Genomic DNA, 23,324 nt, shown 5'->3' on the forward strand with positions numbered 1-23,324 from the left:
TTAGTAAGGCATCTCAAACAGATTTATAAAGGTTTCCATTCATGAGTGAGAGAGACAGTGAGAGAGAAAGTATTTTATGACCATCATTCTGCTTCCGGCTTGTTATCATTCACCTTCACTTGATATTTTTATTTTTTTCCTGTTATAGATCTGGTTTATTTTGTGGTTTTAATGAAAGTTAAAAATCTGGTTGAGTAATACCGTATATAGTCGTGTAAAAGTCCATCTCTTGTAAAAGTCGACTCATGACTTTAGGCCAAAAAAATCTTGAATTTTTCCTATATCTCTTGTTAAAGTTGACCGGAACATTTAGCGCGCAGACAGAACATTCTAATCATGCACTAGTATAAATACCAAGGAAGAACAACAGATCCACAGTGCAGTTTAAACTAAAAGTCATTGTGTGTCCAAAGAAGGTGAATAATTGAGTGGCAGCAAGAGAATTCAAAGTATCAAAGAAGAATGTCAGAGATTGGAGAAAGCTTTCCACACAGCTCACAAAGATGCCAACGAATAAAAGTGCCATCAGGGGAAAGCCTAGCACATGGCTGCAATTAGATGGTAAAGTTGCAGAATGGGTCAGTGAACGTTGCCAGAATGGATTTTACTTTCCCTCGCATCAATCCAGCTCTATGCCTGATCTCCATTTTGTTAATAAAGGTTCAAAAATATGACTCGTGTAAAAGTTAATCCCCCAAATTATAGCCTCAAAAATTCGAATCAAAAATTTGACTTTTACTTAAGTATCTACAGTACAACTTTCAGTAATTCAACACAGAAATTTTGGTCAATAGAATAGTTATAACTTTTTTTTGATTTAAACCAGTTAACACCAAAGCAGTGGCTGCGATTCTCTGATGTGCTATCTGGCAATAAGTAATAAATCAGTAAAGTTAAACTGCAATGTGCAAACTTCGTCAATTACACTTCTGATCCTTGGCACCAGTCAATATATGTAGTTACTAAATTGTAAAACTTTAAGGGTATAGTGGAAGTCTGCATCAGGATTTCTATATTACTGCCAAAGAATTTCTAATAACACATTTGTAGAATTTTTGATGCTATCCAAAGGCTAGCATGAAATTATTGGAGCTGCAGATTATTCTGCTCGCAATTTTCATTACCCACTTATTTTCCATGCATCAAATGGTCTGACAAAATCTAGCAGGATGCTTTGTGTGAACCAGGCTTCAACACTGAACTTTGCATGGAAAACGGATGGTATAGGTTAGAGATCAAAATATGAAAACAAGTTTTCTAAATGTGTCAGAGAAGGAAACTAGCAAAAATTAAGTAATCCATCAAAGATGGTCATTTCAGACAGTTAATGTTGTAACTAGAAATAAGTCGGTAATGGTCTTACACTTAATGCCTTAAGAGTGCATTGCTAAGCTTTCCAATTGGGAAACTAATAGAAATTCTTAGTTAGCCAAATCAAGAAACATTTAAATCATCTTCATTTACAACTGGGTCACCAAAAAAGTAGGAAACAAAATACTTGACCAGTTGGCAAAAAAGTCCAGTTCCATTTAGCATCTTGCTAGGTTATGCATTCATGCAAGTAACGGGGTTATATGTCATACGTCACAGGATTGTGATACAATAAGATAGATCCCAATATAAATAAATGACAAATTAATGTCTTTTAACATGGAACAATCTTATGACATACTTATAGCACATCCCGGGCAGTGCCAAGTTTACTGAAACAATTGACCAATGAGTTCCCAAGGTAAAAATATATCCCATTTGATTTTAAGGGCCCGAATGTAACTTTGTGTAAGTAAATGGATTTTGAGTGGGTTAAATTCAGGCCCTAAATGTTAATTCACAAACTGCCACCATTTTTGCAATGGTGATTAGGTAGCGCAGCAGTCAGGAGCTGTCATTGTTGCCCATCAAGAGATGCATTTTTTCTACACATGCACACCAAACCACCACCACAGGACACCAAGCACACAAAGACTGTGTGTACCTCTGCTAAAGTCATTCGCAAAGTGCTGACGGGTGAGAAGTCAATGTCGACAAGCTGCACTGTATTAAAACTCTGAGCAACAAAAACGTTAATAGGACAAAATGGACATGTTAGCTTTGACATAGTGGTTAGAAAAAATGCTCATCTACAAGTAAAGTAGCTCCTGGATTACTCAAGTGTAATATCAGCACACATGCAAACTATCCACAAAACAATACAGCATAATCACATTAACCCAAAAGTTAAGAAAAAAAAAATCTTCTAAAACAAAAGTGATCAGGGATGCATCTACAGTAAAACAACAATTTAGCAACTTGGACAACAGCATTGAGTTGTGTGTCAGGATCATCAAATTAAGGGAACACATTTTTCTGTACATTCCCATGATCAGAAAGTGAAAAGGTACTTAATTAAGTTTGATTTAAAGAAAATCAGTATATTTGTAAGTAATCATTTGAAGCACTTCGGACATGTGTTGCTTATACTTGTGCCATGCACAAAGATCACTGTTGAGAAATATAGCTGAAGCATCTGATAAAGGAACATAAAATAACATTTATGTTCATACATTTTACAGAACTAATTGATTGTTGATGTATTTGTTAGCAATTAGTGATAGCGTTGATACAGAAAGGCTGTGTCATTGAATATATTCAAGGCTGAGTTAGAAAGATTCTTAATAGACAAGCGAGTCAGACAAGAAAGTGTAGTTGAGGCCACATTCAAATCAGCCATGATCTTATCAAATGGTGGAGCAGGCTCGAGGGGCTGAATGGCCTACCCCGCTCCTAACTTGTATGTTCATATGACTGACAGAATGAAAATTACCTCCATCGGCCATAAGGTAAATAACATTATATTAATTTGACACAAAAGCAAAATACTGTGGATGCTGGAAATCTGAAATAAAAACAGAAAATGCTGGAAATACCCAGCAAATCAGGCAGCAGCTGTGGTGAGAGAAACAGAGCTAATGTTTCAGGTCTGTGACCTTACGTAAGAATTAGGAAAAGTTAGAAATGTAATGGGTTTTGAGTAAGTGAAAGGGGGTGGGTGGGAAGGGCTTGAAAGTTGTAGCTATGAGGAAAGATTGGATCGGCTATGGTTGTTTTCCTTAGAACAGAGGAAGCTGATGGGTGACTTAATTGAGGTGGACAAAATTATGAGGGGCCTAGACAGAGTAGACAGGAAGGACCTGTTTCCCCTAGAGGAGAGGTCAATTTACCACGGGACACAGATTTAAGGTGATTGGGAGGAGGATTAGAGGGGACGTGAGGAAATACTTTTTCACCCAGAGGGTGGTGGGTGTCTGGAATTCACTGCCAGGAACGGTGGTGGTGGCAGAAACCCTCAACTCATTTAAAAAGGTACTTGGACATGCACCTGAAGTGTTGTAACCTGCAAGGCTACGGACCAGGTGCTGGAAGGTGGAGTTAGATTTTTCAGCCGGCGCAGACACAATGGGATGAATGGCCTCCTTCTGTGTTGTAATTTTTCTATGGTTCAATGGAAGATCGGTAATAGAATGGAGGACAGGAGAGATTAAATGACAAAAGTTTTACCACTTGCTTTGGCCTCGCACCATTAAACATAGGAACAGGAATAGGCCATTCAACCCATTCAGCCTGCCCCGCCATTCAATACGATCATAGCTGACCATCCATTTCAATGCCTTTTTCCCACACTATCCAACTATTCCCCCAGAAATCCAATTTTTTAAATGACAAACTTTCACCCCCCCAACTTCAGCTCCTTTGAGCCTCAACTCCTTCCCACCATCCCCACAACCAATTGGAGCCGTTTTCCCTGCTCCCCCACCCACTCCTGCCCTGAAAATTTCACTCCTCCCCACCAGCGGCATGTCTTGGAACTCCGAATGGAGTTCAAAAGGCACGGGAGTTCTAGTCATTGGCTGGAATATCAGCTTGGGACAGCCGTCACTACCAGGTAAGTAATTATTCCTTAATTTTATAATTTGCATATTAAAATGAAAGCGCGGGGGTGGGGGGGGGGGGGGGTGGGCTGCACTGAGGTCTCGCTGCCACTGGTAAAATGCAGCGAGGCCTTCCCGGCATCATGGGTTGTGGTGGGCCTCTCCCGGAAGAATTTTCCGGGACCCTCTGCCATAACCCCTGACATCGGAGGGCTAGTAAATTTCAGCCCAATATTTTGACAAGGACGATCAAGAGTTAGAGTTAATAATAGCACTGCTTGATTTGTTTTTTTTAATGGAGAGGTAGAGTGAAGAATTTAGTGCTTCTTAAAGTAGGTCAACAATATATGAGGAGGAAAAATGGTGGTACGGATACAAAATTGTTTTGTCTGAGGAAGCAAAGAGTGGTGGTGATAGAGTCATAGAGAGATACAGCACTGAAACAGGCCCTTCGGCACACCAAGTCTGTGCCGACCAACAACTACCCATTTACACTAATCCTACATTAATCCCATATTCCCTACCACCTACCTACACTAGGGGCAATTTACAATGGCCAATTTATCTATCAAACTGCAAGTCTTTGGCTGTGGGAGGAAACCGGAGCACCCGGCGGAAACCCACGCGGTCACAGGGAGAACTTGCAAACTCCACACAGGCAGTACCCAGAACCGAACCCGGGTCACTGGAGCTGTGAGGCTGCGGTGCTAATCACTGCGCCGCCCCATGATGGGTGAATGCTTTTCCAGACTGGGAACTGGATTGCAGGGGTATTCCCCAAGGGCAGGTTTTTCGCCCAATAATGTTTCAATTTTTATAAATGACCTAGACTTGGGTGTAGGGAGCAGCATTATAATGTTTGTGGAAGATACAAAACTTGACAACCTGGTAGTGATGAGAATAGTTGTAGACTTCAAGATGGTTAAATGGAAAGAAGCATGGCAGATGGAGTTAAATGTGGTGAAGTGTGAAGTGATGCACCTTGGAACGACCAATATGGAAGACAGTATACCTTAAATGGCAAAATTTTGAAAAGTGCAAATGAGCAGGGAAAACCTATTGTCAATATATACAAACCCTTAAAGGTGGCAGGCAAGCTGATAAGGTGGTTAAAAAATCATATGGGTCACTGGATTAGCAAATAGATGAATAGAATATAAAAGCAAAGAGATCATACTAGATCTTTATAAATCACTGGTTAGGCTTCAGTTGGCGTATAGTGGATAATTCTGGGCACCACACTTCAACAAAGATGTAAAGGCATTAGAAAGGGTTCAAAGGAGGTTTACTAGGGATGGTGACTTCAGGTAATGAGAGATTAAAAAAGTTAGGACTGTTCTTCTTGGAACAGAGAAGGGCAAGAGGTGATCTAATAGAGTTTTCAAAATGATGGGAGGTTTTGATAGAGCAGATAGAGAAATACTATGCCCTCTGGCAAGTGGGCCAATAACCAGAGCTCAGAAATAAAACCATGGGCAAATGACCTAGCAGGGTGATGAGGGTAATTTTTAAAAATCAAAGCGTTGTTGGGATCTGCAACGCTCTTCCTGAAAACGATGGTAGAAGCTGATTCCATAAGTAATTTTAAAAAGGGAGTTATGCAGATACTTGAGGATCAGGAACTTACAGGGTATGGATAAAAAGCAGGAGTGTGGGACTAAGCATGACTGTTCTTTCATAGGTCCAGCACAGGCACAATGGGCCAAATGGCCTCCTTCTGTGCTTCAAGTTTCTGTGATTCTATGAGAACAAAAAATTGCTATCAAGTTGAGAATTGGTGTGAAGGATTACACAGGAACACAATATATAGGGAATAAAATTGTAAAAAAAATGATTTCATTCATAGTCACATGACCTTTCCATTTCAGTCACATGACCTGATAACATAATGAGCAACTCTTACCTTTTCCTCAAAGCATAAACCTCTCAATCTTGTTGGTAAAATGACACAATTTAACTTTAGCTGCTTTCCAATTCCTTCATTTAAAAAAATGCAATTTAAACAGCTACCTCGACTCTTTCAGGTATCAATTTCATCAATATAATTTTACTGGCGCTGGTCATTTGTGGTAAAATCTTACTGACTTCAGAGAACACTTTCCAGAAGTTTGATGATGAGGGCTAGATTATCCCTGCGTGTTTCTAAGCCCCACGGCCAGGCTGAAATGTGAGTCAGAGGCCCGTGCTGTGTAGGTAACAGTCACTCATTGCAATTTTCCCAGGGCGGCCAATCAATGGCCAGAGGGCAGGCTCCCCATCTAATTAAGGATGGCGGGCAGGCTCTCGAAGCTGGACAGCCAATCAGCAAGCTGCAATGGAAGGTAAGTAAGGGAGAGGGTGCTTCAAAATGGAGATGCCCTCTCTCCAACTTTTTCTAAACTTTAAATTTAAAAAATGGCTTTGGTAGCCAGCTCACCACCTCTATAGGGTGGCCTGTGGCTGCTGTAGTCTTTAGGCCTGCATGGGGAACTGCCCCTCCCAAGAAGTTAAATTGGCCCCCGTGGCCTATGGGGGAACCTGGAGGCTGACTGGAAAATCCCTGTCAGCCTCCTTTAATTTCCCTTAATCAGTTGTGTTGGCTGATTGCGGGCGCATTACCCTGCCGCACACCCTCCCCCCACATTCCACCTCTGTAAAAAAAAAAAGCCCAGGGTGTGGTGGGGGGGTGGTGTCGGGGATGAAGCCATGGAATTGCCCACCCGCCTCCAATCCCGGCCCCAGCAGGACCTAAAAATCAACCCCCAGATGACAGGCTTTTAGCCTTACTCTGCACATTATACAAAGACAAACTTATCAATAATTTAAAGTTCTAAGTCAGTATCAGGGTTCTGATGATTCCCAGCTTCATTCTCAGCCATTACAACAGAAGCTCCAAAATTGTAATTCTCCCAGATTGTCTTTTCTGAATACATATGCCCCTCTTTATAAAGCACTGGCTAGGCCACAACTGGAGTATTGCATCCAGTTTTGGTCACTGTACTTTGAGAGGGTGCAGAGGAGATTTACTAGAATGGTTCAAGGTATGGGGGATTTTAATTACAAGGTTAGATTGGAAAAGCTGAGGTTGCTCTCCTTAGAGCAAAGGAGCTTGAGGGGAGATTTAATAGAGATGTACAAGATTATGACAGGCTTAGATAAGTTAGACAAGGAAAAACGGTTCCCATTAACTAATAGTACATGGACTAGGGGACACAGATTGACAGTTCTGGGCAAGAAATGGAGGGGGAATGCGAAGAACTTTTTACGCAGTGGGCGGTAATGACCTGGAACTCGCTGCTCACAAGGTGATGGAAGCGGAGACAATGATTTCAAAAGGAAACTGGATAGCCACTTGCAGGGTTATGGGGATTGAGTGGGGGAGTGGGACTGACTGGATTGCTCTGCTGATAGCCAGCATGAACGCAATGGGCCAAATGGCCTCCTTCTGTGCTGTACATGACTATGTGGGGAATAATTTGGGAACTGTAAACACTTTGAAATAGGGAGGACATGGGGCATATTTTTACCAGCTTATCTTTCTGCTATTATATATAAATACATAATAGTGAATAAATTTGCCTCTTACCATGTCATTGTCGCTAGGCTGGAACTGGAATGACTGAGGTTTTTGGAATAATGGATTTTCTTGGAGAAAAAGCTGCAGATTGTAATCTCGCAATCCCTAAAAACGATTTAAGGCCACAAAGTAGTATTATCAATAGATCAGGAGAGTTTAGCTATCAATGCCACATCATTTTAAAAAAAACATATAAGCAGCACCTTCTGTACAGAAACAATGGTCCAATTAAATTATATGATTCGGTAACTCTAAATTAGAACTACATGTATGCTGAAAGCATGGTACACAAATGTATGGTGTACATCATAATTTACTGCAGCCAAAACTTGCACATAAATGCATTTTATCTCTGCTTGTGAGCATATTTATACTTTCCCTCAAAAATTCAACCCAACACATATTAACCAAGATTTACAACAACTTATATTCATATAGCACCTTTAATGTAATAAAACATCCCAAGGTGCTTAAAAAAAAAGAGATATCAAGTCACATAAGCAGATATGAGGTCAAAGGACCAAAAGCTTGATCAAAGAGTTAAGTTTTAAGGAGAGTCTTAAAGGAGGAAAGTGAGGTAGAAAGGTGGAGAGGTTTAGGAGAGGCAATTCCAGAGTTGGAAGGCAAATGGTGCTTCATTAAAATCTGGGTGCTCAAGAGGCTAGAATTAGATGAGTGCAGATATCTCGGAGGGTTCTGGAGCTGGAAGAAATTACAGAGACAGGGAGGGGCAAAGCCATGGAGGGATGTGAAAACAAAGATAACGAGGAGTCAATGAGAGTCAGCGAGCACAGACAACGGCTATAGGGGAAAGGCACATTGTGTGAGTCAAGACAGGCAGCAGAATTTTGGATGACCTCAAGTTTACGGAGGGCAGAATGTGGGAGACCAGCCAGGAGTGCGCTGTAATAGTCAAATCTAGAGGTAACAAAGGCATAAATGAGGATCCAGCAGCAGAAGAGCTGACAGGGGCAAAGTCAGGCGATGTTACGGAGGTGAAAATAGTGGAAAGGTGGACTTAGTGATGGTGCAAATATGTGATCGGAAGCTCATTTGGGGTCAAATATGAGACCAAGATTGCGAACAGACTGGTTCAGCCTCAGACAACTTCCAGGGAGAGGGATGGAGTTGATGGCAAGGGAAAGGAGTTTGGAGAGTGGACCAAAAATGGCTTCAGTCTATTTAATTGGAGGAAATTTCTGCTCATCCAGTATTGGATGTTGGATAAGCAGTCTGATCATTTAGAAACAGTGGAGCAGTTGAGAAAGGTGGTGGCGAGGTAGAGCTGGGTATCAGCATACATGTGAAAACTAACGCTGTGCTTTCAGATGATGTTGCCAAGGGGCAGCATGCAGATGAGAAATAGGAGGGGGCCAAGGGTAGATCTATCCTTAGCTGACACCAGAGGTAACTGTGCGGGAGTGGGAAGAGAAGGTATTGCAAGTGGTACTCTGGCTACGATTAGATAGATAAAAATGGAACCAGGTGAGAGCTCGCACCCAGCTGGATGACACTGGAGAGGCTTTGGAGGAGGATGGTGTGGTCAACTCTGTCAAACACTGCAGACATGTCAAGAAGAATGAGGAGGGATAGTTTACTTTTGTCTCAGTCACATAGGATGTTATTTGTGACTTTGATAAGAGCTGTTTCGATACTGTGGTGGGGCGGAGACCTGATTGGAGGAATCCAAACAGGGAATTCCAGGAAAGATGGACATGGATTTGGGAGGTGACATGTTCAAGGACTTGAGAGGAAAGGAAGGTTGGAGATGGGGCAATAGTTTGCAAGAACGGTGGGGTCAAGGGCTGTTTTTTTTTAAGGACAGAGTGATGACAGCAGATTTAAAGGAGAGGGGAACACCTGAAGCGATAGAACTTGATGTCAGTAACATGGGGACCAGCAGGGGAAGTTAAGTGGGCAGCAGTTTAGTGGGAATAGGGTTTAGGGAACAGGAGGTGGGTCTCATGTACAAGATGAGCTCAGAGAGAGCATGAGCGGAGATAATGGAGAAAGAGAAAGATGCATGTTCGGGGCTAGGGCAACAAGGAACTTGAGAAGATTTGGCCTGGTGGGCTAGTGGAAGGATGTGGCAGAGGTAGCTGACTGTCACTAAGATCAAGACCATCCAAAGAAGTCCATGAGCTCCTCACTTGTTGTTGGAGGTGATAGTGGAGGAGACAGGGGAGATGGGGTTTAAGACAACAGTTTGCAGTCGAGAATAGAAGCTGGGAGTTATCTTTGCATTCCAGGATGATCCTGGAATAGTGAGGAGCTTTAGCAGACGAGAGCAGGACCTGATAATGCTTTTTGTGGTACAGCAATGGATGGCTAAACCAGTTGTTCGCCATATCCTTTCAAGTTTATTGCTGTATGAAGAAATTTTTCATTAATTAAGGAATTAAAACAGTTAGGCTCCACACGAAGGTAAAGCAAATTTGGACAAATTGCTTTCAAGGCCATTACTGATTGCTAGGCAAGGCTGAGTTGAAGAATTTTAGATTCTAAGTGTTAGAAAGTGTTAGAAAACTAGAGGTCTGTGAAATGGTTACATTGCAACATAATCAAAAGAATGAGAAAATCAGCAGTTGAACATTGAGACTTTTGACTTCAAATTGTTATTGAACTGTAATCGAAGCCATCTGTTAAATCACATCCTATGGTGAACAACAGTTTTAACAAGAAGCACTGGAACTTTACAGCAATAAATTTGGAGAAAATAAACCTTCAAAACCATAAGATTGCCTATTGTCACAAGTTAATTGGAAATTTCTGATGCAGTTTCAAGTCTTCAATTACCATGAAAAACAAAAATAATTAAATTGACTTTATCACTATTGAACACATAAAAGTATCACACAAATGAAACATTATGCTTCCCAATTATCCCTTGTATCCTTTTATAAGTGATCCACATTAAAATCAACCACAAGACTCTTGCACACTTTTTTTTCTTGGTTCAGCAAGTTGCTTTAGTTTTGTCCCCACCTGTTCTCTTCAGTCTCACATCAAGCAATACTATTGTGATGTGTCCAGTACTGTAATCACTGCCCAACAAGTTCAACTACCACCATGGCAAGTTGTTGAAACAAATTAAAAATTTAATTTGTTGGCTAGCACCAGAAACAAATTCTATTAAAGCTGCCAGAGTGTCATTAAAAAATCCAACTGGCTCATTAATATCCTTCAGGGATGGGAACCGGTCATGTTACATGATCTGGCCAACACATGACTCCAATCTCTCACTACATGGCTGACTCAATGTCCTCTGAGTTAGCCTAAAAAGCCAATCAGTTGTAGAACTGATCACTTTGATTAGGATCGACAATAAATGCAACCTTTCCAACACTGCTTAGAACCTGGGATATAAAAAGGACTGCTTAGTTATCTACTTCCAGGCCTATGATGTCCCACAATCAACCACCAGGAAGTACACAATAGCCCAGGATGACCTCCCCTCACCCACCCCCCCAGCCTTCTCTATGTATAATACCAAAGCTAAGTTTGTGAATTTCCGAGATGGGATAACGATCATCCATTCTCCTTCGTTGATTCCAAGGCACAAATGTTTGTCCTTACAACCACACCCACCTGTCTTTCTCAACGACTAATGGCTTTGAAATGTCCCTATAAGTGCTTCTTAGTTTTTATTTTTTTTATTTTAGAGATACAGCACTGAAACAGGCCCTTCAGCCCACAGAGTCTGTGAAGACCATTATACTAATCCTACACTAATCCCATATTCCTACCACATCCCCACCTGTCCCTATATTTCCCGACCACCTACCTACACTAGGGGCAATTTATAATGGCCAATTTACCTATCAACCTGCAAGTCTTTGGCATGTGGAAGGAAACCGGAGCACCCGGAGGAAACCCACGCAGACACAGGGAGAACTTGCAAACTCCACACAGGCAGTACCCGGAATTGAACCCGGGTCGCTGGAGCTGTGAGGCTGCGGTGCTAACCACTGCGCCGCACTTCCTTTCCAATACTATTGACAGAAACTTTGGTACAAAACGAAAGCAGTCTTAGCTCACTTTTATGTTTAAAACTGCTGGCAGATTCAGATCATTCAATACATGCAGTTCAAGAATTTAATCATAGATGAAGTTCCTGAATCCCAGCATTGTTTCGAACAGTGTGTCAAGTAATTAATTGGACAGATTTCCAATGATCACTGTAAATTCATCCTTGCAACGCTAAATACTCACCTTGCTGGAAGCTTCTACTAGCAACTGGAACGTATGCTGTACAGACTGACAGGCCTCAAGTTCTGTTCTGTTGAACACCATCAAATATTCTTTAAAATGGTCATAGAAATCCCCATCCAGAGCCTGTAGGAGTATAAAAAAAGCAACTATCTTAACACCATTCTAAAGAGACACAAACTTATATGAGGAAACCTATAAAGAAACTTTAATGAACCATTTATTTCCATATGGATCCAAAAGTTGCTTCAAACCTGTGAGTTGCATTTCCTCCCTGGTTTAAAGCACCATATCAATTTATTTCAGTGGAGGGGAGATGGTGGAAGAAACTGATTACTGGTTTGATAAAAGTTGCTAATTAGTAGCAGCTATGTCTCAGAGCTATACTTGTTTACTCAAGATCAACACTTTTTAAATGAATGTTTTGAAATCCAGATTTAGCCAATGTGTGCTTATTCAGACTCTGCTTTGAGATATTTTCCCACTTGGCTGCTATGCCTCCTTTTGATAGCATGGAGACATTATCCAACTTCATAAAGTAATCTAGGCACTTTGGTAAACAAGTCAATTCAGTATTTTTCCCATTAGCTTTAATCAAATCCCAAAATACTAAATTCTTACTGACAACAGAGCTGGATTATAAATAGCAATGACAGGGATTCAAAGAATTTTTTAGGCAATGCAAGAAGTAGACAAGAATGTTAAAGGGAGAAACACAGAGTCAAGGACTAAAGAAGACTAACTCCTCTGGACAACCCCAATCCATCCAATGCCAAGAGAAAGCCTTCTCACATGCCTGGGCATCCCATTCTTCACATTCACCAGTTATGCATCAAGTAGTTAGATCTAAATGTTTGTGCATCTTCCCTCTTTGAAGCTTGTTTTTTGGTTTTAGAGTTAAAATACCAGTCCAACAAATCTGGATTTGCAATGGTTCACAAGTACGCTGGCATGTAAAACTCACTGAAAATACCAAGTTATGAGGCAAATACTGAGTAGCATTTAAATTAAGAGACCTCGACCAATAAAGTGGAGGTACTACAAATGGCACATGGATTTTCATGTCTAGAATTGTAGAATTATAAGCACTTGAATGGCAAACAAAGCATATGCACACAATGCACAGGGGTATGTTGACAAAGTTAGAAAAGGGGAAAAAAAATATAGGTTTTGAGGTCCAGTCAATGTGCATCAGCTAACAGGGCCAATTAAGTACTAGAATGTGTCTTAAATGCAGGTCTACAAGTTCTGCTGAAAATTTACATTTAAAAAAAAAAGATATATAGAAAAATTGTGACATTTCAAAGGACAGAAAAAAAGCAAGTAAATCTGCTATTAAGTGAAACAAGCCTGTACAAAGTATTGATATCATTCTTTCCAATACATATTTGACAATTTGATAAATTGGTAGTTTGAAGTTATTAACAATGCTTTAGTCAAAAAAATCAGATGGGGATCATCTATGTTTCATGTTTTTGTCAATTACAAATGGTGCCTTTCGTGATGCAGACGAATGACACTGGCCTGGATTCTGCGTTGCTATGATGGTGAACTGTTAGTGTCGCTGACATTACAATGCGAAACCGACAACTTCTGTTGTCCATACATGAGCAGTTAAACTCGGAAACTGCTGTCACTGCTTTTCCGCACCTTTGCAGGGTGTACCGTTGAAGTCTTTGCAGATGGAAATAATTAGAAATCACCGAATTGATATGAACTTCCACTTTTTACATGCTATTCACTTGTAAAAACCCTGGTCAAAGTTTATGCCTTGTTGAATGAGGTGTAACTGGAATTTTAACAGCGTACTAAGTCATCATAACTGAACAATCTCTTTGACCTCGGAAAACTAATTTGATGTGTAGATTGTCAAATTTCTTCATTCCATAGATTTTTAATATAATAAAAATATTTTTAAAGCTCATAATATCTCAGCCTCTACTTCAATCCCATGTGCATGTCCCAATCTTTATTTCACTTTCTGAAAAATTATAAAAAGTGAATGATAAAACCTGCTTGTTACTTCCTGGTTTGCTGTCTGAGAACTCTTTCAATGTGATTGGCTGCTTAGCCTGCTCAATTACATCACTGTTTCTGGATACCAGAGATCCCCTGCAGATAGCACCAGAATGAAGTTAATGTTGGGAAGGTTGAAAGCTGTACCACAATGCTTACTAGATCTTTGTGGGCAACTTTCTTCGAGGTCAGTGGCAAGTGCCGTTCACTTCACCACTGACTGCGAAATCTGGGCCATTCATTTTAAAAGCGTATATCTTGTCCCAATGTCATTTTATTTTAAAACCAGTGTTGGTGAATTATTTAGTATGTCATGCTTGTACTACTAATGAGTTTCTGTCTGTGCAGATGCATCTTGCAGCAGGTGATATATAGAAAGTATTTGCTTTAATGGAGATATAAGCATCATGAAAATCTGCTAGGTAGAGATTGAAAGAGAAAGCAAGAGAGATCAGTTTGTGAGTCCATGCTGTATGCAAACTGGCTGTCATGTTTCCCACATTACAACAATAACTATGCTTCAGAAGTACTCCTCCATTAGCTGTAAAGTGCTTTGGAACATCCTGAGGTGATGTATTAACACAAGCAGTTCTTTTTCTTTCCCTTTATTAGCAAGCTCTAGGACAAAGAAACTGAGGCAAGAAAAGGTAAATAGACAATTAAGATATAACTTCATGTAGATTATGGCAAATATTTGGAATTGCTAGCCAGGCAGGCAGTAGAAGTGGAGGATGTTATAATTTTCAAGAGGGCAACAGATAGTTCTTTGCTGACAGAGCTATTTATATGAAAGATGAGTGAAGTCTGTAACCTTTGGGACTGAGCTGATGGATACTAAATGCTTTTTCTGGTTCTTTGCAGTCCTATGTTTCTAGTTTAGTTTTGATATGTCACACGGAATCATATTCTCCTGGAGCTTGTTCCAAAGCCATGGGGCGTTGGGAAGGGATTTCCCAGACATTACCAGGTTTTTAGTCCTTTTTTGTTGTTTCCCTCAAGAGTTAGCATTATTTGTGATTGAAGAGGGTGGTGCACAAAGTTGCCCTACCCACAAAACAGAGTGAGCATTCATGAATTTTTATTGTTTTTCTTTTCATACGTTGCTATGAAAAATTATACACATTACAAAAATTCTATTGCATATTTACTGCAGACACAGGTGACATCTATAACAATTCTATTATATTTCCTCCCACCAAGCTAATTAGAAAACAAATAGTTGTGATGATCACGCCTGCAAAGAGCTGTCAGAACAAGGTGTTTTTCTTTTATAAAGTTAAGCTTGAATTATGCAGAAGAATTCAAGACATCCACAATAGTTTCTGAATTCTCCTTGCAGTGTAAGTGTCTATGCACCCTTCCCCCATGTACAATGTTTTCTGCTGAATAGAGCAAAAAGAGAAAGATCAACAGAAAATTATACCAGAGGAATACACATTTCAATTCTGCAAATACAACAAAAAAATGATGGCAATTTAAATGAATGCCACTATTCATCTGATTACAGTGATGTAGCTTTTAGCTATTCTCAATCTGACTCAACACTGTTTGAAAACAGATCATGACTCTATGAGCTTCCCTTTCCGGGTTTTGTGGTCTAACAACTGACATTTCCTGCTTTTGTTTTGTCTCATGGTAATCCCGTACTCACCATCAACCCAATTTAGATCCAATGTTAAATTCTTCCAGACAGTACGAAGCAGCAAAAACACTTGAAATACTGAAATGCTTTTATGGGAGGTCAGTTGGGTGTTATCTGTAGACAAGTTACTTTAAAAACACATATTGGTAGTACGGCTTTGCCCCATTTCAAATAAAGTGGACAGAGAAATCCAAACTGCATTTATACACTAGCAGCATAAAGTGGTTCAGTAACATATTCCTTGGCTGCGGGCACTGCAGAAGCCATACGGTTTATGTGGCAGGGCGAGTTTCACAGCACTGAAGCAACAGACTAAACAACTGCGCATGCACAGTCTGGAACTTCCTGGGGAGGTTGCACTTGGACTAACAGTCAGATAAACACATCCCTGGTCGATAGAAATAGCTGGAAAAGCGAGCACACTGCAGCTTTGGAGCAATATTTATATTTGATGATGATAACCACCCAGCAAAAACCACTTCTTTATGTGAATCCCAGCATTTATGGAGGCATCAAAACATTTTACTTTTCTTTACAGCACTGTCATGGTATTGGGGTTTCAATGGGCAGCCAAGTAAATACATATGGCCATGAATTCAACAGCCTCTGACTAACATCCGTTACACGAAAGCTGCTTTGTTTCTTACAAGTTGAGATGTTAATGGTAACCTACTTCACACAGATTCAAGGCAGCAGCTCAACACTTTCTCAAGGGCAACTAGGGATGGGCAATAAATGCTGGCCTTGCCAGTGATGTGCTCATCCCATGAAAAATCAGTTGCTGTTTCGACAGCCATTAGTTGACTTCCTTTCCCAAAAATAACAATTAGCTCTGATTGAATCAACTGATTTGTCCCTCCCTAGCCAATGGATGACAATTTTAGCAACCTAACCACAACTGTGTTTAGACCAGTTAATTTGACAGGGATGAAGTTTGGAGCATCCTAATGGCTCAGTACATTATCAGGTGGTGCAGATAGTCATTGAACCATGAGGTAAGCACTTAGAATTGTAATCATATGTCAACTTGCTATATGAAGGTAGTTCCTCCCATAAACAGCAGAAATGAAGTCCTAATGTTTCTAACCTTCTACACATTTTAAATTCTCATCACAAATGCAGTTGCTACCTATCTGTAATCTTTCAATATTGCCAAAAAAACTTTGCATTGCGAACTACTCACTTTCCTACTTTCACTGATTCATTCTGCTCTGATGTTTCTTATGGAAACAGTTAAGGTACTGGCCAATCTTTCAGTTCTGTTGCAGAATGTTGTAAGATCATACAGAATGTCAACAGGTATTCTGTTAGAGGATCAAACCGTCAAGACATCTAACTTAAACAGTCAAAAGATAATTTTATATTTATTTGTGCTTTGTTCCCTGATTTCAATTGTTGAAACTTGAGCATTTCATCAAATAATTTCAAGGACCTATACCAGTTAGATGAACCAATTTTGAAAGTTCCAATACTGTGATATTTCTGCAGACTGAATAGCTTGCATAGTTATGATAAAATATGCCAACAGGGAAGATGTTAGCATTTTTTCATATTAAACATACATCTATGGTCCTCTAAGTGCTCCTTTAAATAGAGACTGTACAGGAAGGCACAGAGCAGAGAGAAGGCACTTCCCATGCAAAATGGAAGACAAATTTGAAATAAAACTGCTTAATTGTCATTCTAACACATCTTAGTGTAGATGGTTCAGGTGCAGCAATGTCACAAATCATCTATTTTAATACCAGTATTACCACTTTTTGTTATATAATAAAGCTAGAAGTTTTAATGTACAGACATATTGAAAGTTTATATAAAGAAGTAATGTCTCTAATTCAATAGTACTGTGGTAATATTACTTATTTTTAATCTTATGGTTAATATCCTTTTTGTCAGAGAGCTGTTTTGTGGTCCTTTAAACATTGTGGGTGTACAGCATTCACATGTCATTGGATGAGATTCAAGCAGATGCATCCAAAGTCGCAAAAATATGCACAAATCTAAATGTAGTGAGAGAAAGAAACAGCTTTCATTTATATAGAACCTTTCACAACTTCAGGATGTCCCATAGTGCTTTACAATCATTGAAGTACTTTTGAATTATAGCTACTGCTATAATGTAGGGAAATGTAGTAGCCAAATTGTGCGCACAAGGTCTGACTAACAGCAATGAAATAAATGACCAGATAATCTGGTTTAGTGATGTTGGTTGAAGGATAAATTTTGGCCTGGACATTGGGAGATCTACCTGCTCTTCTTGAGCCTGGAATATGTGCTCCATTCTCTGGGGTGGACTTGACCCCAAAACCTTCTGACTCATACGACTATTCTACCAATTGAGCCAAGGTGTGTCCAAGTGCAGCTTGATTTTCACAGCCCCTTCTCAGTGAACAAAAGCAGTCATTTGTGTGCATATTTCCTAAACCTGGACGGCATGATTTGTCACTTTGTGTCACCACCTGTGGCATAGATATAACAATTACATTTTGTGTAAACATTGTACGGTTCATTATTTTGACCAATTTTAAGGGAATTATTTTGTTGCAGCTTAAGCCCAGCACCACCTTGAAGCATTAAAAAACTGATTGGGAAATAGGGAATCACTACCATACCTTGCCTGAAAACATGAGCAAAATGAGGAGGAGCAGCCCAACATTAGAAACAGGGACTATCATTCAGAGATCCTTGGGAACAGCTGTCTGCACTGCATACCAGCTGTGTTATGTGCACTATCTAAACAGTTTGCAGTCCATCTCCAGATGCTGGCTTAATATGAGCAGATTACCAGGGAGATAGATGATGAATTAGGTGGAGGGTATGTTATTCAATAAGTTAGGCAGGTTGTTGACAGCTGATGGGATGATAAATTGTTTGCTAGAGGCTCCTTAGAATGCTGACATCAATGCAGCAACATCTGAACAGAAGAAGATTTGGACATCATCACTATTTGAGTCTGCCCCAGCAGTATTATCTATATTCAATCCAATGACTCCTTAATGGATCTGCCTCTGGAGCAGTTGAGCAGCTATTGAAGCACGAGGAAATGAGTGAAACTGAAATGGCTCAAATCTTTGCACCATGAACAGCAGCAGCATCACCTATTCAATATGCTTAGCTTGTGAGGCTTGTAGATGAAGTGCAGCAGTTATTGCTCAGGTTAATAATTTAGAATCAAGAGAAGCACATGAGACCATATATTTATACATCCATAAATACGTAGGATTATAATTTGTTCCTTTCAACTAGTTTTGTACCATTTCATGTACATTTCCATTTATCCTAGGCTTAGAGGTCTGACTGGTAGCTTGAGCTATGTTTGATGTTCATTTCATCTAGTTGCATTGTGCGTTAGCAGGGTAACCATTCCAGCTCCATTTATTACCAGATTGTTTCCATTCATGAACTAGGTTCTTTTCCCTAAATATTTGGGGAGGGGTCTTGTCTTTATATCATGCCTTTGCAAGCCATACATTAAAGGTCTGCCAATTATTTAACAAAAATCTATAAACTTCCAAAAAGACTACATATTCCCCTCACCCACACAAAGGCCTACTAGTTGATACAAATTCATTCCTGAACGGAACTTTCATTTCCTTAGCACATAGTGGTGAAGAGAAGTTAATTCCGCCATATAAATATGAAAGGGAGACACATTAAACCCGAAACTTAAAGTGAAGTAGAGGTTTTCCGATACACGCAAACATACAAAGTATCTTGAAAGAGACACCAAAACAGCTTCTGCTCTCAAACCACTGTCTACAGACTGTGGAAGAGTTTAATGTAGCCCTTAGAACATCAAAACAAAATGTGAATTACTATTTGGCCAAGCTAAGTCCACTTGATCCATCAGCAGGCTACTATATACTCATGGAGCACTGTAATGATAGCAGAATTTGAAAATATGAAAACTGTTGTAAATGGTAGTACAGAGAAAAGAAAATGGACACATGCCTGGATGACTCGTGCCACAGTGCAGGAGACCTGCTACTAACGTTGACAGGAGGATAGATTTCTTCCATTGTCAAAAAGTTGACATGCCTTTTTGCTACTTTAAAATGTTACTAAATTGCAACAGATCTTTCCCATTACAAACATCAACATAAAAAGCATGACAAAAATGGACTCAAAAGTACGCTTATGCTGATAAGAAATTATGCCATATGTTTAATTTATAGATAACCAGAAGAAACAAATTTCATGTCTACATTGATATAAATTATGCCTTTCAACATTTTAGAGACCACAAAATTGTTACAGTGCAGAAGGAGGCCATTCGGCTCATCGTGTCCACACCAGCTCTCTGAAAGAGCAGTTCACTCAGTTCCATTCCCCCGCCTTCTCCCCGGATGCCTGCACATTCTCTCTTTTCATATAACAATCTAATTCCTTCTTGAATGATTCAATTGAACCTGCCTCCACCACACAGTCAAGCAGTGCATTCCAGACCTTAACCATCGTTGCGTGAAAACGTTTTCCTCATGTCACTTGTGCTTCTCTTACCAAATACTTTAACTCTGAGAGAACGAGAGCGAGAGCAAGAGAACGGCAGGAGCAGAGATTTAAAAAGCGTACCAAGAAATCGGAGGCTGGAGAGAGAGAGAAAACATGGCGGGAGGAGAGATTTAAAAAGCACACTAAGAAATCGGAGGCTGGAGAGAGCAGGAGCGGAGCAGGGGAAAAAAGAAAATCAAAAAGTGACATCAGGGAAACAGAAAGCTGTCCGGGGTGAGTATACCAGCAACTAATGATCAATTCATTAGTATAGAAACTAAAAACTAAACTGGATTTGATAATTTATCATACAGAGTGAGATAGAGAGACACCAGCAGGGAGGGTATTCGCTCAAATTCGGACAACTTAATACATAAGCTGTATTAAGTATTATTAGGGTTTATCAGTATTCCTAAGGTTTACTAATAGTAGTAAAGGTTTATTTGAATTGGCAAGCTTTATTAGCATTGGTAAGGTCTATTATCAGTAGGAAGGTCTACATATCTGTGTAATCAAGAAAAGTATAACTTTAGTTGAAGGTGGTACTAGCATTTAATAAGCACAGTAAATGTTATGATATGGAGGAATTATTCTAAGTTAATTAACAAAGTCTTCTCTTCTTTGGCCTCCTTATCTCGAGAGACAATGGATACGCGCCTGGAGGTGGTCAGTGGTTTGTGAAGCAGCAAAGTAATTAAAGTAAATTAACTAATAGCATAAGTAACAATGGCAGGACAGGGGTTATGTTGCAGCTGTGGCATGTGGGAGCTCCTGGATGTCAAGGCGATCCAGGACAAACACGTCTGCAAGAAGTATAAGCAGCTAGAGGAATTGCGGATCAGGATTATTGATCTGGAGACTGAACTGCAAACACTGCACAACATAAGGGAGGGGAGAAATACCCAGACACTTTGTTCCGGAGGACGGTGATACCTCTTAGAACAAGGTCATCTGTTTTGGTCTGAAGTGTGGGACAGGAGGATGTGACCGTGAGGTAGGTAGGTGAAGGGACCAAGCAGACAGTAGTGGAGGTGCCTCAGACTTTGCAATTGTCAAACACATGTGAGGTGGTCTCAACCTGTGAGGATGAAAGCGAGGTCGTAGAGTTATACAGCACAGAATCAGGCCCTTCGGCCCATCGTGTCTGTGCTGTCCACCAAGCACCTACTATTCTAATCCCATTTTCTAGCACTTGGCCCGTAGCCTTGTATACTATTGTGTTTCAAGTGCTCAGCTAAATACTTCTTAAATGTTGTGAGGGTTCCTGCCTCTACCACCTCTTCAGGCAGTGCGTTCCAGATTCCAATTACCTCGGAGTGAAATTTCTTTTCCTCAAATCCCATCTAAACCTCCTGCCCCTTACCTTAAATCTATGCCCCCTGGTTATTGACCCCTCCGCTAAGGGAAAAAGTTTCTTCCTATCTAACCTATCAATGCCCCTCATAATTTTGTATACCTCAATCATATCTCCTCTCAGCCTTCTCTGCTCTAAGGAAAACAACCCTAACCTTTACAGTCTCTCTTCATAGTTGAAATGCTCCAGCCAAGGCAACATCCTGGTGAATCTCCCCTGCACCCTCTCCAGGACAATCAACAATCCTTACTATAGTGTGGTGCCCAGAACCGTACACAGTACTCCAGCTGTGGCCTAACTAGCATTTTATACAGCTCCATCATAACCTCCTTGCTCTTATATTCTATGCCTCAGCTAATAAAGGCAAGTATCCCATATGCTTTCCTAACCACCTTATCTACCTGTGCTGCTGCCTTCAGTGAACTATGGACAAGTACACCAAGGTCCCTCTGTACTTCCTAGGGTCCTACCATCCATTATATATTCCCTTGCCTGGTTAGTCCTCCCAAAATGCATCACCTCGCACTTCTCAGGATTAAATTCCATTTGCTACAGCTCCGCCCATCCTACCAGCCCATCTATATCGTCCTGTATTCGAAGGCTTTCCTCCTCACTATTTACGACACCACCAATTTTCATGTCTTCTGTGAACTTACAGATCATACCTCCTATATTCACGTCTAAATCATTAATGTACACTACAAACAGCAAGAGTCCCAGCGTCGATCCTTGTGGTACACCACTGGTCATAGGCTTCCACTTGCAAAAACAACCCTCGACCATCACCCTCCGCCTCCTGCCACTAAGCTAATTTTGGATCCAATTTGCTAAATTGCCCTGGATCCAATGGGCTCTTACCTTTTTAACCAATCTCCCATGAGGGACCTTATCAAAAGCCCTACTGAAGTCCACGTAGACTACATCAACTACTTTACCCTCATCTACACATCTAGTCACCGCCTCGAAAAATTCAATCAAGTTAGTTAGACGTGATCTCCCCCTGACAAAGCCATGCTGACTATCCCTGCCTCTCCAAGTGGAGATTAATCCTGTCCCTCAGAATTTTTTCCAATAGTTTCCCTACGACTGATGTTAGACTCACCGGCCTGTAAGTACCTGGTTTATTCCTGCTATCCTTCTTGAATAATGGTACCACATTCTGTCCTCTAATCCTCCTGTGGCCAGAGAGGATTTGAAAATTTGTGTAGAGCCCCTGCTATCTCCTCCATTGCCTCACATAACAGCCTGGGATATATCTCAGCTGGGCCTGCGGATTTATCCACTTTTAAGCCTGCTAAAACAGCTAATACTTCCTCTCTTTCAATGCTAATATGTTCAAGTATATCACATACATTCAAGTATATCAAGTATACAGTACTTCCTCTGTCACTATGCTCATTGTATCTAATATTTCATACTCCTCCTCTTTAGCTACAATGTCTACATCAACCCTCTCCTTTGTGAAGACAGACAAAAAACTCATTAAAAACCCTGCCCACATCTTCTGCATCCACGCATAAGTTCCCTTGTAAATCCACGCGCAAGTTCCCTTATACATCTCTGATAGGCCCTACCCTTTCCTTAGTTATCCTCTTGCTTTTAATGTACTGATAAAACATCTTTGGGTTTTCCTTGATTTTGCCTGCCAATAATTTTTCATGTCCTCTCTTTGCTTTTCTAATTTCCTTTTTTACTTCACCTCTGCACTTTCTACACTCCTCTAGGCTTTCTAAAGTATCATCCTCATTGCTGGAATCAAAAGGGGACAAAGTAGGGAAAAAAGGAAGTTTCTAATCAAGCACCCAATTCTTCTTGACCATATAGTCATGGATGATAGCACTTGATCAACTACCAATATTCTATTGTAGCCAATGGAACAATGATGTGGAAACTTATGATATCGACCAAGTTTTCTTAATAGCTGTGACGCAATGACTTCAGTCTGAATGCAGATGATGAATAATTGACACAGGTCTCTCTGAATGTCACCCAAAGAGCTATCTGTAGCACTTTCTGCCTCAACTACATGCTGCCCCTTGGCGACATCATCCGAAGATATGAGGTCAGCTAGCTCATGTATGCAAACTATACCTAGCTCTACCATCTCTCAATCCCTCCATTAGCTATGTGTCATCCAAGTCTTGAATA

At 40.3% G+C, this 23,324-nt stretch overlaps 1 protein-coding gene across 3 annotated transcripts in view; it reads right to left on the reverse strand.

Annotated features, from left to right (window-relative positions):
* Positions 1-23,324, reverse strand: part of LOC137371212 (F-BAR and double SH3 domains protein 2-like) — a 262,204-nt gene that overhangs the window by 89,707 nt on the left and 149,173 nt on the right. For 2 of the 3 annotated variants that reach the window (XM_068033385.1, XM_068033388.1), the window contains exons 9-11: positions 11,677-11,799; positions 7,474-7,569; positions 1,976-2,047 (exon numbers count right to left, since the gene is read on the reverse strand). In XM_068033385.1, coding sequence (XP_067889486.1) covers positions 1,976-2,047; positions 7,474-7,569; positions 11,677-11,799 — 291 coding nt within the window. The remainder of the gene's footprint in view (positions 1-1,975; positions 2,048-7,473; positions 7,570-11,676; positions 11,800-23,324) is intronic. The other variant, XM_068033386.1, reaches the window with a different exon arrangement.

The sequence above is a fragment of the Heterodontus francisci genome, chromosome 6 (genome assembly GCF_036365525.1).
Source record: "Heterodontus francisci isolate sHetFra1 chromosome 6, sHetFra1.hap1, whole genome shotgun sequence".
In the NCBI taxonomy this organism is placed as follows: Eukaryota; Metazoa; Chordata; class Chondrichthyes; order Heterodontiformes; family Heterodontidae; genus Heterodontus; species Heterodontus francisci.